The following is a 16,417-nucleotide window of genomic DNA, read 5'->3' on the forward strand; positions in this document are numbered from 1 at the left end:
TGGCTCGATCCGAGCCACCACCGCTGCGACGTGCAGACAGAGGAGAGTTAAAAGATCAGAGGAAAGAGAAAGAGGGAAGAAAAGACGCGCGTCGCAGCAACAACTGCGTCCGCCGGAGCAGACGCTGCTCAAAAAACAGATAAGCGGCCGAAGCCGCGCTCGCCGAAGCGACAACAGATACTCTCGTGTCGTCCGTTAATGGCCAGCTGTGTGGCAATATATATAGCACTTTTTTAAGGCGGAAGCCTTTAATGCCTCATCGTTGTAAGCAGGAGCTGTCGACAGAAATGTCACGCTTTTCAGTTGGTTGAAACGGTCGTGACGTCACAGTGCGCGAATTTCAAACCGGGCCAATTGTACTTTGGCTACTAACCATGTCCCCTTTCCTTTTTAACCTCTCCCTCATCAAAATTCCCCCCAAACTGGCACAAATACCAGACCTACATCACACGTTCTATGCAGATGACATCACACTTTGGGTAACCAAAGGATGCGAAGGCTACATAGAAGACACACTCCAAGCAGCAGTGGACATCATTGAGGCATGCGCATGGGAATCCGGCCTCACTTGTTCTGAGCAAAAATCTGAACTTTTAGTGATCCGTCGTAAACAAAGAGGTAGGCGTACCACGACAACCCCCCCGCAAATAAACGTCTATGTTAATGGACGATCTGTCAAAGAGGTACAGACCATGAGAATACTGGGGTTGTATTTACAAACAAATGGAAAGAATACTGACACACTCACTAAGCTAAAACGCACGGTAGAAGCGACGGCGCGATTAATCCGCCGCATAGCTAACCGCAGACAAGGGGTGAGGGAAAGAGATTTATGCCGACTAGTGCAGGCCTTTGCGCTAAGCAGGATACTCTATGCCACCCCTTATCTCAAATTTTCGAAAGCAGAAAAGGACAAATTGGATAGTATGATACGGCAGGCCTATAAGGCTGCGTTAGGACTCCCACTAAATGCCTCAACTGAAAGGCTTATGAGGTTAGGAATACATAACACCTACAATGAACTGAAAGAAGCCCATTTAATGGCTCAAACAGCGCGATTAGCCAATTCCAGAACTGGCAGGAGTATTCTTACCAGGCTCGGAATTAACTTTCAACCTACGAATAACGATGCTAAAGTAGACTTACCCCGCGACTATAGGACGGCCCTACTAATCAAACCACTCCCCAAAAACATGCACCCCTTACACCATGAGGGTAGAAGACAAGCAAGAGCCAAAGCCTTACATAACAAATACAGACAGTGCGCTGGAACACTTTATGTAGATGCAGCAGAATACAAAAATACCAATGCCTTTGCAATTGTGGTTGTGAACGAGAATGGTGACCACATCGTCTCGGCGACAATCAAAACGAAATCCTCTGAAACGGCAGAAGAGGCGGCTATAGCCCTCGCCCTAGCGCATACCCAAGGAAGCATCATCTTCAGCGATTCCAAAATGGGTATCAATAATTTCGCTAAAGGGCGAATTACAAACACCTCCCTTAGAAACCTTAACGCAACCAAATTCTCACCAAATTATTCCGAATTGATATGGGTCCCAGCCCATTCGGGGAATCCGGGGAACGAGGCAGCCCACAATAAAGCCCGAGGTTTCGTCGACCGGGCAGTGGATGAGTCTGGCTCCCTGAATTTCACGAAGGACTCCATGATCACATAACATGATCTCACCAATCATTTTAAACTAGAGAGGAGAATTTTCCCCCCTCCAGACAAAAGACTTAGTAAAGAACAAGAGGTTACGTGGCGTCGTCTACAGACGAGATCGATACGCACCCCATCACTTCTCGCGCGCATTTATCCAGATCTTTACAACCCAAACTGCAAACACTGTGGCCAACGTGCTACCTACGATCACATCCTGTGGGACTGCAAAATAGAGCCACCTCCGGGTGATCTAGTTACAGCTCCTTCTCTCGAGCGGTGGGAGACCGTGCTGGCTAGCTCTGACCCCAGAACGCAAGTTTTGGCGGTGGAGTGGGCTGACAAAGTCGTCGAGGGCTATGTACTCTCGACCACTTAACGCGACCTCTTGCCAAGCTCTTCCCGGCGAATAAAATGTTTTACAATCAATCAATACTAACCATGCAACCAATTAAAGGGATCGTATAGTGATGCTCCAAGTAAGTTTGACTGAGTTTAGTTAATTGCTTACTTAACCAATTAGTCTAATTAACCTTTCTAGTCAGACCAGATAAATAAAGAAAACCGAGTGGAAATTGGCCGAGCTTGGGAATCGAACCCCGGTCTCCGCAGTGCGAGTCGAGCACGCTACCACTGCGCCATGCCAGCTCGATGGTTTGGAATGAACAAAGGTGCTTCTAGTGAATATGGTGTCTTCGTTCACTCCCATCTTCCTCCCTTCCCGTTACGGCGAGGTTTAGGTGTCCACCGAGATATGAGAGACAGATACATATCCCTTCCTCAAAAACCAATTTACCGACGAGCAAGGCGTACTTGTCCGCGTTTAAGATTGGTCCAAATTGTCGTGGCTGTGCGAATTTTGACGGGTGTCCACCGAAATATGTGAGGCAGTTACTGCTCAACTTCCTTTCCTTAAATACAATTTTCGACTAGTGTCTACTAAGATATCTGAGACAGTTACTGCGTAATTTCCTTTCCTCAAATACAATTTTCATTTTCTTCATTACGGCCCCTCTTTCTTCTTTGCACACTTCCTTCCTTCCTGTACGGTGCGTCTCAGGTGTCCACCGATATTACAGAGATTTACAGCCCCATTTCCTTTCCTCAAAAAGCGTTGCGTTCAAAGGGCAACGCATCGCGCGGAACGGGTGGTGGCGTTCCTTGGACTCCGTGGCAGCGCTACAACACGCTGTCGCGTTCCAATCCTAAAGACGAAGCTTAAGCGTCATTAATTAGCAGTTAATTAATGCACTAACAAAATGTACAGTGAACAATCGCGTAGCAGAATGCAGCACTCAGGCTTTCGCCTTTCACCACTTTAGCCGCTAAAGTTCCTCGTAAGTTTTTTTAATTTATTGCTGCGAAAGCAACACTACTGGTGCCCAGCTCGGCTCGTCGCGTATGCTCGTGGCGGTGCGGCTACCAAACGACCTTGAGTCGCCGTTGCCTAGCGACCGCTTCGGCTGCGCTCCAACAGATGACGCAGCGCCGCTGCCGCCGGTCGCCTGCACACCCACGGAGCACCACCCTCGCACAGGCGCTGGGTTTCACAGCTCAAGACGGTGTCGTGCCGGCCTGGGAGGTAGCAACATACAAAGAGCGACTGCGCCAGTGGCGGTGGCTGTCTGACCGGTGGTGGCTGTCCAGTATGGTTCGGAGCACACCGTCGCACTTAAAGCGTTCTCGCAGTTTTACGCGCTGCGCTACTGTGATTCAAATTTGCCCTTTGCCTCCCTACATGAAGGCACATTGATAGATTACGGTAATCGATGTTATTTCCGTTGGTCTTGTGCGGTTGCCTTGCAATCCGAGTTACTAGCGGAGCTTACCAGGGTTACTTGGGTAAGCTTCGGTAGTAACTCGGGTAAGCTCGGGTAGCAACATGGTTAAGCTCGGTTGAATTCGGAGGAGCGTCGTGCGTGCAGCGCGAGAGGTTGCTCGGGAAGAGCAACATAGGTGGCACAATTATGCTACATCGAGAGGTTGCTCGAGAAGATGGTTTGGTTTGGTTTACGGGGTTTAACGCCCCAAAGCGACTAAGGCTATGAGAGACGCCGTAGTGGAGGGCTCCGGAAATTTCGACCACCTGGGGTTCTTTAACGTGCGCTGACATCGCACAGTACACGGGCCTCTGGAATTTCTCCTCCAAAGAAATTCTAGCCGCCGCGGCCGGGATCGAATCCTCGTCTTTTGGGTCAGCAGCCGAGCACCATAACCGCTGAGCCGCCGCGGCGGCTGCTCGAGAAGAGCAACATGGGTCGCACAATTATGCATTTCATTATGCAACATCTCATCTTCCTGTGGTTTTCTGTTATGTTGCAAACATGTTATACATACATGTTCAATACGTATTGTACCTACGATTTCGCTCTCATGGCTTGGTTGTATCGTATTACAAGTACTGTTCTCCTCAAATTCAGTAAGTATTTCCCACTGCTGTGAAGACCGGGATGGTTTCGTCAGGAGGAAAACCCCCTCTAGCCTACTCCCTATTGGCAGATGCCCGTCTCAGTGTCGTCGGTTAATGCGCGCGGGGTGGAGAATGTGTGAGGGGAAAGACTGCAGGTTCAATTTATGCGTTAAGACACATACACTAAAGGCATAAGAAAAAATTCAGGGGGCACTTTGACTGTCTAAAGTGCGTAGAGGCGAAAGCGTTTTCCGCACCACTTTCAGTGCTTCTGTGGCACTGGTGGCGTCACATGTAATTGAGTACTAATTACTAAGTGATGACAAATCACTAACTAATTGTTAATTACTGATTAATGCCTGAATACTAATTAACTGCTAATTAAGCTTAAGCTTAAGCTTCGCCTTTAGGAGTGGAACGCGACAGCGTGTTGTAGCGCTGCCAGGGAGTCCACGGAACGCCACCACCCGTTCGGCGCGATGCCTTGCCGTTTCAACGCAACGGTTTTTGAGGAAAGGAAATGGCGCAGTAAATCTCTGTCATCTCGGTGGACACCTGAACCGCACCGTAGAGGAACGGAGGAAGTGGGAGTGAAAGAAGAAAGACGAAGATGGCCCGTAATGAAGAAAAATGAAAATTGTATTTGAGGAAAGAAAATTACGCAGTAACTGTCTCGCATATCTCGGTGGACACCCGTCAAAATTCAGGGGGGGGGGGGTGCACTTTTTTGACCTAAAGTGTGGTCACTGATGTGTGGTTAAGATGTTAAGCTTCGCCTCTAAGAGTGGAACGCGAGAGCGTCTTGCAACGCTGCCAGGGAGTCCATAGAACGCCATCGCCCATTCGGTTCTACGCCTCGCTCGTCGGTAAATTGGTTTTTGAGGAAAGGAAATGTATTTCTCTCTCATATCTCGGTGGACACCTAAACCTCGCCGGAAGGGAAGGGAGGAAGATGGCAGTGAGCGAAGACACCGTATTCAATAGACGTGCCTTTGTTCATTCCAAACCATCGTGCTGGCATGGCGGTGTGGATAGCATGCTCGTCTCGCACTCCGAAGAGCGGGGTTCGATTCCCGAGCTCGACCAATTTCTTACTAGGTTTTATTTATTTATATGGCCTGACTAGAGCAGTTAATTAGGCTAATTGGGTAATTAAGCAATTAACTAAGCTCAGTCCCACTTACTTGGAGGATCACTATATGGTCCCTTCAATTGGTTGCATGGCTACTAGCCAAAGTACAATTGGCCCCGTTTGAAACTAACGGTGCGACGGTGACTGGTGCAACCGTGACGGGCGCAGGGGGAACGTTGGCGGTCAGGTACTGGCCGATGGCACGGGATCGGTCACTTTAGCGTGGCCGAGATGCGTTTGGTGTAAACCATAGCAGACCCCTGCGACGATACCGAAAGTGACGCAGTATGGGGCCGGCTTCGCCTTTTCCCGGCCCCTGCAAAGGGGCTGAGTAAGACGGAGGAGCGAACTTTAAGGCGCCTGCAGACAGGTACTCTACTCTGTCCTGCAATCTTAAAGCATTACGATCCTAACACGGATGGGCGATGCCCACACTGTGGGGAGACCTGTGATATCTTCCACATGGTGTGGGCATGTACTCAAAATCCCCACCTCCCCCCTTCCCCTACCCCTTCCAGAGAGGCATGGGAGACTGCCCTTCTCAACTGCTCCTCGCTTGAGTCCCAAAGGGCTCTGGTGAAACGGGCTAGAGACGGGGCATTGTCATGCGGTGTCCCGGACTAGGGACGCCGACCATGTAGCGTGGCCACTCTGTGGCTCCCAAACTCTATTTCAAAAATTAAAAGTTTTCACCACCACCACCACCACCACCACAGCAATTGAAGCACAGGGGCCTGTTGTTCGACGTGCGCCGCACGTTCTTTGCTGACGGGTGGCCGCGCCTCTGGGAGAGCAGGCGAAGTCGGGAATTGCTGATAAGGTGCAGAAGGAGCAGGGCAGTAAAGCTCCTTTGTTGCTTGAGCAGAGCTGCGTAACACTCCGCGGTACTTCATGAGTCCTAGGGCTCGGAAATTTAGGCACTAAAGAACCCTGGAATAGGCAGGCACCTAGGCTCTAAAAATATGCAAATAGGCCTATAAAGCAAAAATAATCGCTTTGAATAACACTATTTATTAGTACAAAATTTGCCAGTCAAGCATAGGGGGTACGGAGTTTTCATTTGAAGCACGCCACAATAAAGCACATTCTCAGGTTTTCCGAACTTGAGGCTCCTTCGGTTTTTGCTAAGAACAGCTTCGTACTTTGAAAACCTTCTGTCGACATCACATGAAGTTAGTGGCGTGAACCTAAAACATGAGAGTCCATAGGGGCTTAGACCTTCAGGTGATGGGGCCGTATCGTCTCCGCGTAGAAGGTCTCTGATTTGGGAAACTGTTTCTAGGCCTCTACTTTCTTGTACCAATTGTTGCATCCTCGCAGGAGCAGTAGCGCCCTTTCCTTCCATTCCCCGAAGTGCTGCTTGCACTTCTTCTTCTTCTTCTTCTTCTTCGAGAGAGAAAACTTTATTTACAGAGGAATTCGGGGCACGCCCCAGGGTCCCCGCACGACCCCACTGCACTCAAGTGTTTATGTTCCGAAGGTCCATAACACTGGCAGCACGGCCGGTGGCGATGGTCTGCACGGCCGGGTCCTCCGATCGCAGCAGGGTCTCCCAGTCCTCCCAGGTCTTGAGGTTCTCTAGGTCCCGCGGGGGAGGGTCCGCCGGGCAGAGGGAAATGATGTGGAGAAAAGAGGCGAAGGGTTCTGGGCAAGAGTGCATGCCGGAGTGGGGAAGGAGGGATGATAATGGGCTAGGGTAAGGGGTGAAGGGAGTGTGTGTGTCTGTAGTCTGCGCCAGAGTGTTGCGTGTTTGTTATCTAGGGAGGGGTGGGGCGGGGGGTAGAGCTGGCGTAAGGCTCTGTGCGCCTGGGTCAGCTCATTGAATGAGTGCATGCGCTCCTTCGTGAATCCCCGATCAGAGGCCACCTGAGCCCGGTTTAAAGAACCTCGGGCTAAAAGGTTGGCGGCCTCGTTTCCGGGATTCCCGGAGTGCGCGGGCACGCATATCAGCTCCACTTGGCGGGGCGGGGGGGCATCGGGCGAGTCCAGTATGCCAAAAGCAGGGACATGGACTCAGCCTCGAGCAAAATTTAGAATCGCAGTTTTAGAATCGCTTAAAATGTACCCGGCTTCCGTGCGGGTTATAGCAAGGGCAATGGCGGCTTCCTCTGCAGCCTCTGGGGACGTGTCTGGAGGAAGAGGTAGTGTGAGACTTCTTCGACTGCCTTCAATGATTCGTCTATTGAGGGTTCAGCCTTTTCCAACTTTGTCATCCTTTCCGTCAATGTTGAGAAGTTTGCACTGATGCATGTCAGGTCTCTTTCCAAACTCGTCTCTTCGACCGTAGTTCTTGCTTCGATCACGCACGCAGCACCATCCTTAATTTCCTCAAGGACAGATTTGACGACTTCAAAGTGCCGTGCATAATATACTGCTGCGCTTATCCATGTTCCCCATGGAGTCAAAACAGGCATGACGGCAGAAGAATGTCAGGTGCTGTGGCACGGAGAACAGAAATTCTTGACGTAGATATAAGAAACACCAGTTTTGTGCTAGATAGTAGCACGTCCACTTGGGGAAAAGTGAGTCGGACGCACTGGATAACACAATGCATTGAATGAACAAAGCAGGTCAGGCGAACCATGTTGTTGTATAAAAGCGTCAGTCCTGGTCCTGCCTTGCATATGTAGGATATGCCATTAATAACGAACAAAAGTACCTTCTCATACTGAATATTTCCTGGCATAGAAGTTCCAGAGATGGATGAAAAAATTCAGGGGGCACTTTGACTGTCTAAAGTGCGTAGAGGCGAAATCCTTTTCCACACCACTTCGCTCTGTGGCACTGGTGACGTCACCACTGAATGACGTCAGACATAATTAATGATTAATTACTAACTAATGACAAATTACTAATTAATGTCAAATTACTGATTAATGACTTAATACTGATTAACTTCTCATTAATGCCGCTTAAACTTCGCCTTGAAGAGTGGAACGCGACAGCGTGTTGTAGCCCTGCCAGGGAGTCCACGGAACGCCACCACCCGTTCGGCGCGATGCCTTGCCCTTTGAACCCAACGCTTTTTGTAGGAAAGGAAATGGCGCAGCAATTCTTTGTCATCTAGGTGGACACCTGAACTGCAACGTCCAGTTGGAAGAAAGTGGGAGTTAAAGAAGAAAGAGAAAGAAGGGCCGCAATGAAGAAAACTATGCAGTAACTGTCTCTCATATATCGGTGGAAACCCGTCATTCGTTTGTAGAGGAAGGGAGGAAGCGGAAGTGAAAGAAGAGGGGCCGTAATGAAGAAAATTATGCAGTAGTTGTCTCACATATCTCGGTGGAAACCCGTCATCCGTTTGTAGAGGAAGGGAGGAAGTGGGAGTGAAAGAAGAAAGAGAGGCAGTAATGAAGAAAATGAAAATTGTATTTGAGGGAAGGAAATTACGCAGTAACTCTCGCATATCGTGGCAGACACCCGTCAAAAGCGTGACACCTCTGCTGACAAGCTTCTGCTGACAACCTTCAGTCGGCAACGATGAGGCATTAAATGCTTTCGCCTTAAATAACATGCTATCGTCGAATGGCTCACCTTTTCAAGAACATCTGCGTGGAGCAGGGTTGCCCGTCCAGCTTTCTCTGGGCTCAATGTTCCGACAATGAAGTTGGCCACATACCGCCCGCTAGCGTCCGTGGTTTCATTGACTTACACCTAAGTATAGTTGTCCCCAATTTCATCTCTGATTTTGGCGAGTGTCTTGTAGCACTCTTTCACGTACCTCTTGCGAAGAGTTGATTCATCTGGAGCCTGCTGCTTCGTGTATTTTTGCAGAAAGCTCCGACGGTCACTGATGGTTAGTTTCCACAACGAGATATCTGCCGCCAAAAATGCTTGACGCAATTCCTTTGCAAACGATGATTCCTTCGCTGTCGAACTACCGCTGAAAGCCTCTGCCAGTAGGAGCTGCGATGTCCCCTGTTTCGTTCGCTTCAGGTTTGCAATATGCTTGTTGGTAGCGACGTGTTGCGCTACATGGCATCGCTTCTCACTTGATCCTGAAGTTTCGCACGCTTTGCAGAAAAGCACAGTTCCATCAGTTGAAAAAACATCTCCAAACGGCGAAACCCACTGCCTACAACGAGCACCTCTCGGTGTCTGTTCTTTCGGCATGTCAATACGAAATGAAATGGACAGCGCTGACGAAGCAAAGGCTGCGAGCACGCTCTAGTCAATGTCGCGTGTCCTGGAAGTGGTAGGCAAAGAAGTGGCTATTATCTGCGGAGGGCTTGGCGGCCGAGAGTCGACCGAGCGATCAGTGAGCAGTGAGCGCGCGAGTGTACGAGTCTTGCGCGCGTTGATGCGACGGTCCCTGGCTGGACTGCACATGTTGAGGCGATGATCCCCGGCTGGACGGTGCTGGTTCGGTTGTCGGGTTACACTCATGGATGTTATAAAACCTCTTTGGTTGTGCTAGCAACACTTCGAGGAAAATTGTTCGCCGAAACCTGAGCCTTTTGTGCGTGCATTGGCGAGCGCCATTCACCATCGTTAGACAGATGCCTAAAATTGAAAAACGGCACCGAAAACCGAAATGCCGGATGTAGGCATTCATCGGCAACAAATGCAGTTAAATCGGTACTATTCCTAGAAAATGACAAGAAGGCAGGCAAGTGCGAAAATCCCGTATTTAGGCATTTATAGGCATGTTTAGGCAAATGCCCAAAGTTCCGGGCCTGATATGACGTACATCACCAGCGACAATGCTATGCCGGAAAAATTGCTATTCTATCTCAAAAAGCCTATTTTAAAAAAAATGTCTAAAGTCTTATGTGAAACACCCTGTATACTCGAAGCGCAACGCAATTATAGTGGCCCTTTTATTAATAAAACAACAAAGGGAGGAAAATGTGTTTATAGCGGGTACGGCGTCATCTGCCTTCGAGACCTGAAACACCTTTGCTACAAGCTTCACGTGGACATTATGGGTTTTTCGCCAGTAACCCGTCAGGTGCCAGCGCACTAAATGCGCACTAAAAAGTCATCTTGCCATAATTCAATCACTGATTGGTGCTTGCCGTGTCATCGCCGGCCGGCTATGCTAGACGCTGAGTGTGGAGTTTCAGAAGAATGTATTCGAACAAAGAGTTGTCGTACTACTATGCCTTGTCTCCGGTTCTCAGTTCAAGCTTTGATCATCATACGCTGCGTCTTGCAAAAAAAGGTCTGTATAGTAATGTTAATTGATGTCCGATTATTATTTCTTGTCTTGTTGTCACCACATAACTACTGGTGACTAGCGAGCTACACCATTCACCTGAACTGCTTCGGAGAACGGGCAGACAGTTGAATATAGGCTAAGGTCTGATTTGTGAAAAAAATTGCTGCAGTATATGGCCAAGATATTTTATTAATATTAATTGCTTTATTTTCAAAGAAAGTAGTTCAATTTCAGGCCTCACTAAGCGAATGAAGGTTTCAGGGCAGTGCCTGGCAGTTGGCGACGTCAGTATGGTTCATAAAACTTTCGTTATGCATTGTTATAAAACTTTCTAAACTTTAAGAGACAGCAAAAGGGACATGAATTCAACACAAAGAAAAAAGCACGCACGGACGGAATAGTAGACTACTGCTATAGAAGAGTTTGTTATGCAAGTTTTCAGCGTGTTAAAAAAATGGCGTCATCAGAAAAACTGTTCAATACCAAAAGTGTGTGATAGGGCCGTCCACGATTAACCTTCTTGATGCTCGTACGAAACAAAGTACAGCGTTAAAGTGGGCAAAGTTATTGCTGTGGGGTTTACATGTTTTTGTTTGCAATGTGTCTTGACTTTTTTTCTGCACTCTACAGCATTCATCGTTGCGAAAATAAAAACGAAACACCTTCTTTGCTTCACTTGCAGTGCCCGACACCTTTGCATCGATTCCCAGCGTTAAGCTCGTCTCAGAACCCGGTAAGTAACTAAATCAATGCGCATGTGCGCATGATCATAATCAGGCTACCAAAGTTAGCATCCGTCGCCTATGTTTGAGAACCTCGCCTAGTGCTGCACTCGGGAGTCAGGACTCTCACCTGCAGATGTCTGCTTTTGCTGTAATTGTAGCGCTCCTTTGATTTTTTCGTCGTTGTTTATTCTTGCGAAAGCACTCTCACTCAGACCGTACCCACGGTACAGCTCGTATACTTGCAGTAATCAGCCCCAATGAAAAAAACATCTCAAGAGAATTTACAGCTTACACAGCTTACACAGCTCCTGATGCTAACCTGCGTCAGACGTTACGTAGTGCTCCATGTACCAGGCGTAAATACAAGCTCCAGGAAGCGCTCAACAACATTTGCATGTGGCCAGTTACGTTCAGCGAAAACCAGCCAACTTAAGCCGTTTCGCATCAATCGTGCATGAACCTTTTGCTTGAAAGTCAAATTCCCCATGCTCACAGCATCATTTTGTGTGAGTACCGGCAAAGAGCCTACGCTCTTACCAGTTCTCGCAAGAACAGGAATGACGAAAACTTACACTGGTTCTTGTTTTTGGCGCAAAATTGCGGGAGTAAGCAAGAATAAAGCTGAAAAAAGTAAGTTTTTGCTAGTACGTGGTCCTCTCATGTGTATGCTTATTATCTGGGCGCTTACGCCGTGGTAGCGCTGCTTTTTATTTCGTGAATGCTTTTCAACGTGCCAAAATTGAAGAACTTCAGGATCACTAAACCGAAAAAATTCGTACAGTTGCCTGTTTTGATGAGGTTTCGGTCCTGTCCTAAGTACGGCCGCTCCTGTGTGATGACTTTCATGTCAGTATATTCTGCGCTTGTGTTTACGCTCCGGCACAAATAAGGTAAAAAGACCTGCTGTGTGCTAACAGCTTCCGCGATGTGTATCCTTTCCTGCAGAGCCCACGAACCCAGTCTGTTACCAGCCTAAGGTGAAGGGACCTTGCCGCGCTCACATTCCGCGCTACTTCTACAACCACACAATCAGGTACTGCGAAGAGTTTGTCTACGGTGGCTGCGAGGGCAACGAGAACAACTTTGAAACCATTGAGACTTGCCTGAAGACATGCAGTAAGTGCCTTAGTGTTGTGTGTTCTGCGCTAAAAACTGTGTTCATAAGTGCCGGTTACAGGGTTTGAGTAGGTAAGGAGGAAACCGAAATTAACTTTACTAAAGATGCGCTGAGTTCAACCTGGGGACGTCTTGCATTTCATTAATATCTCACAAAACCTGTCGCCGACATAGGGAAAAATGCCCTTGGTAGATAAGGCAGAAGAAAAATGTGTTAGCAAATTCCCTTTCTTCAAAAAGACAGAACAACACTGTGACAACGTTATGGATTAGCGTTTTCTTTTCTAAGCTGGTGCACAACTTAATTTAACAACTTAGTCTTGAATGCTGAAGTTGAAGGTAATCGTTTAGGAACCTAATTAACGCAGAGAACAAAAATTAAGTGCTACTTCTACCGATGAGTCGCCAACAACATGCTTTAGTCTTGTTTCTGCTATTGTGCATAGACTGATAGTGTACATTTCATAAAAACAATATACACGGGATTTTTTTGCGCATAACTGTATAAAATACTTTAAGCATTATAAAAAAATAGTACGCTCTTCAATCTTATATGCTGCATAGTACAGCGCCTACCAGAATGTATGCTTCTGTCATCTTAAAAAAAATCCACTGCAACGTAACCAGTGATTTCCCTCTTAGCATTTCTGGTACTGCTAAGCACTTTGAGAAAATGATTACAAAAATTGTAAGAAAACGTTAAAATAGAAGTTTCAACACAAAAAGAAAAAGTTTTGTTAGAGAACTGTGATGCGATGAAACAGCTTTTATCTCTGATACGGCACCCGTTACCACGAAAGCACTAAAAGCATGCTTACGCACAGTTCTCCGCTCCTTCGTGCACTGAAAGCCTCGTAATATAAACGTGTTATATTCGCGTTCATTCCTTAGCAGCGTGTGCTGCGTAAGTGCTCTGTAACGCGCTGTTCGGGGTAATATGCAAGAGCAAGGGTGCAGCAAACTTTCTGAATTGCTTTGCGGATTTTCTTGTGCTTCGTTCTCTTAGGGCAGTTCAGTATATAACAAATAAGCCCTTGGTCGACTGCCTCAAAAGCTTAATGCACGTCATGGAAAAGCGAAAATTTTGAATTCCGAGACAACGCATAACACAGCTATAAATAGCTATTTCAAATCACGGTGTGACTAAAATGCATTAGCGCGGATTTCAAACAGAGATGGTGGCTGCTCGAATGCTATTGGAGCTTCCGTGTATGGTAATTTCTAGGTCACATATTCCTTTACTAGTTTTATTTTTTCGTGAATGTAGCCTTTTCGCGAGAAGTGTAAAGTGCATTGTGTTGACGACGAAGCCGAGAAAATGGGCAGCGTAGAGGAAAAAGAAGCTGGTTGATATCTCTCCGCCCTCGTCACACAACGTGCGAACCGAACCAGATTTCTGAGATAACGTGCCTACTGCATGAATTGTGCTAATTGTAGTAACAAAAATGCGACTGCCTTACAAACACATGTGCGCATATATATATATATATATATATATATATATATATATATATATATATATATATATATATATATATATATATATATATATATATATATATATATATATTACAGAAGCCAACATCCACAGAAACCAAGGGGCACAGGGGATTTTTTAATTTATTTATTTTGTGTTGTTGATCAATTTAGAATATTACTGGATATGTTATCGCTTAAAGTTAATTGATTAGAAAAGCAGAAGAAACAACAATCTCATGCCGCCGGTGGGATCCGAACCCACGACCTCCGAATTACGCGTCCTGTGCTCTACCTCTGAGCTACGGCGACGGATGTCAAATCTGCTTTCGGGGGTATTTATGTTTACAAGTAACCTAACCTTGAGAGTGTTCATATATATATATATATATATATATATATATATATATATATATATATATATATATATATATATGCACATGTGTGTGTAAGGCAGTCGCATTTTTGTTGCCAAAATTAACACAATTCATGTAGTATAGGCACGTTATCTCAGAAATCTGGTTCGGTATTTCCAATTAAGTCTGCAATAAAGTAAGAATGACATTAGGATTAGCACCGAACAGCTCCCTGCTGTAAGGTAACTCACAAATTTTCACGCTCCGTTAGATGAGGATGCTTACATTTCCTTCTTTTTCAGAGGTCGGATACTCCAAAATGATGGTCAGCAGCAAGCTCCTGTGTACGTGAACAGAAACCTTTCTGTACTTTTTGTAGGATGCAAGCTAGCATTCTGGCCATGTTTCTTCCTGTAAGGCACGCCGAAATGGTCCCATATTCCACTTCAGATAAGGGCATGTGGTACGGCATACAGCAGGTATTGACAGCATAAAGGTTATGAAGTCAGTTATAACTTCTGAAAAAGCTCCGCTCTTCTAGGCGACGTTTTGTGTATATCTAGAGATTGTTAACGCAACCGTGTGTGCTCCAGATAGTCAGTGGTGTGCTGAATTCAGCAAGCTTTTTTGGACAATGCTGTCAACAACTGAACAATGGCTGTGTAAACTGATGGGAAATATGAGAGGTTGTCTAGGAGTTGGCAATGACGGCGATTTCACGTCAATCGATCACAGGGGATCGGAATTGCCCTGTGTTGCTTGTGCTGCGTTACTGTAAAGCCCGCACTACTTCAGTTATGGTTAGCCTTAATATGAATATTCTCTTTTCATTATAAAATGTTAATGTCGTTCACCTGAACTGAATGTTTAATACAATCAGTCTTTAGAGCGTAAAATTCTTCAGACCCGCTTGGAAAATAGTTGTTTGGGTTCCTATACGACGTCTGCAAGCAGAAAAACTTAGTGAAGGGCTGAATTTAGTCGACATGGTAATAACACCTCGAGCAGTGAACTTCTGCGCTTCTTTCTGAAAATGAATCACCAACATGCTGAAACTTGCTGCACTTCATTTCAAGATTTGTTCCAAACCTTGTTACTATTCGCCGATCGTTACTTCATTAGTGGCGCAAGAAGCGGAGTGCCTTGAGCCGAAGCAGCCAGGGCCGTGCCACGGGTTTTACCCTCGCTACTACTACAACACTACTTCGGAGACCTGCGAACACTTCATCTACGGAGGTTGCCAGCGCAACGGCAACAACTTTAAGACCCTAGAAGAGTGCCTGGGGAAATGTGCAAGTAGGCAAAAATTCTGCTTTGTGCAACTCGGTTGAAACCGCACTTTCTGAAATCACGTTGATTTAAAAGAGAGTATGGTACTTTCGGTGGCAAAACTTCATATATTGCGCGAGCTTTGACTGGCGGACCTATCCACATTAGTCGGAGGTGATGGTAGGACATTTTTTGTACGATGTTACGAGTTACGCCAGGTTAGACTGAAGTGACAATGGTGCGCAGCTTGGGGGTACTGAACCTCCACTTTATCAGCGATGTTTGTCGAGATGATGGACGTACATGATGGATCACAAAACAAGGAGTATCCAAAACCTGCATGCCTACGTACGATGTGCTCGCTATGGTGAGAAAAGAGCCGTTGTTTTGTTGTTTTAAAACCAGACACGAGAGGCTGATAACTTTTGGAGGATAAAAAGCTGGGTGTGTTGTTTCAATTTGAAATGTTCTACAAGGTGCAACGCTATATCACAAGAAAGAGGCAAGGCAACATAGCAGTGACTAACATTGCTCTTAGTAAGTTGTAGCTTTATGTTGTCGTGCCTATTTCTTTGTCTCTCGTCTTTAGCCCTCATGCAGCATGGCAAATGCTGTGAAATAGATGAGAGATGGAAGATGAAAGTGTCAGCAGTAGAAAGAGCAGATGAACTCTGCGATCGTGTCCGCAAATAGTTGTGGCGGAACCGCAGCCTCCTGCCTGTTGTTTTAGAGGTACTACATACCTGCGATCAATATGAATAGTACACCTGTTCTTTGCATGCGGCCGCCGCGGTGGCTCAGTGGCTATGGTGCTCGGCTGCTGACCCGAAAGACGCGGGTTCGATCCCGGCCGCGGCGGCTGGAATTTCTTTGGAGGAGAAATTCTAGAGGCCCGTGTACTGTGCGATGTCAGTGCACGTTAAAGAACCCCAGGTGGTCGAAATTTCCGGAGCCCTTCACTACGGCGTCTCTCATAGCCTCAGTCGCTTTGGGACGTTAAACCCCATAAACTAAACTAAACTGTTCTTTGCATGTGGCTTGGTTTGCTCGCCCCTTCGTCCAGTCGGCTTAAATGCGTAGCTCCAAAAATAGAGTATAAGACAGAATTAATC

At 46.7% G+C, this 16,417-nt stretch overlaps 1 protein-coding gene across 1 annotated transcript in view; it reads left to right on the plus strand.

Moving 5' to 3' along the window:
• The window catches only part of LOC149333117 (actinia tenebrosa protease inhibitors-like), a 28,899-nt gene extending 13,512 nt beyond the window's left edge, over window positions 1–15,387 (plus strand). Inside the window, exons 8-10 of the mRNA XM_089557647.1 lie at window positions 11,046–11,096; window positions 12,034–12,266; window positions 15,074–15,387. Of these exons, the coding sequence (XP_089413773.1) occupies window positions 11,046–11,096; window positions 12,034–12,266; window positions 15,074–15,367 (578 nt within the window). The 3' untranslated portion in view covers window positions 15,368–15,387. The remainder of the gene's footprint in view (window positions 1–11,045; window positions 11,097–12,033; window positions 12,267–15,073) is intronic.
• The last annotated feature ends 1,030 nt before the right edge of the window (window positions 15,388–16,417 follow it).

Source organism: Amblyomma mixtum, chromosome 8 (assembly GCF_055824585.1).
Source record: "Amblyomma mixtum isolate Tamu chromosome 8, ASM5582458v1, whole genome shotgun sequence".
NCBI lineage: Eukaryota > Metazoa > Arthropoda > Arachnida > Ixodida > Ixodidae > Amblyomma > Amblyomma mixtum.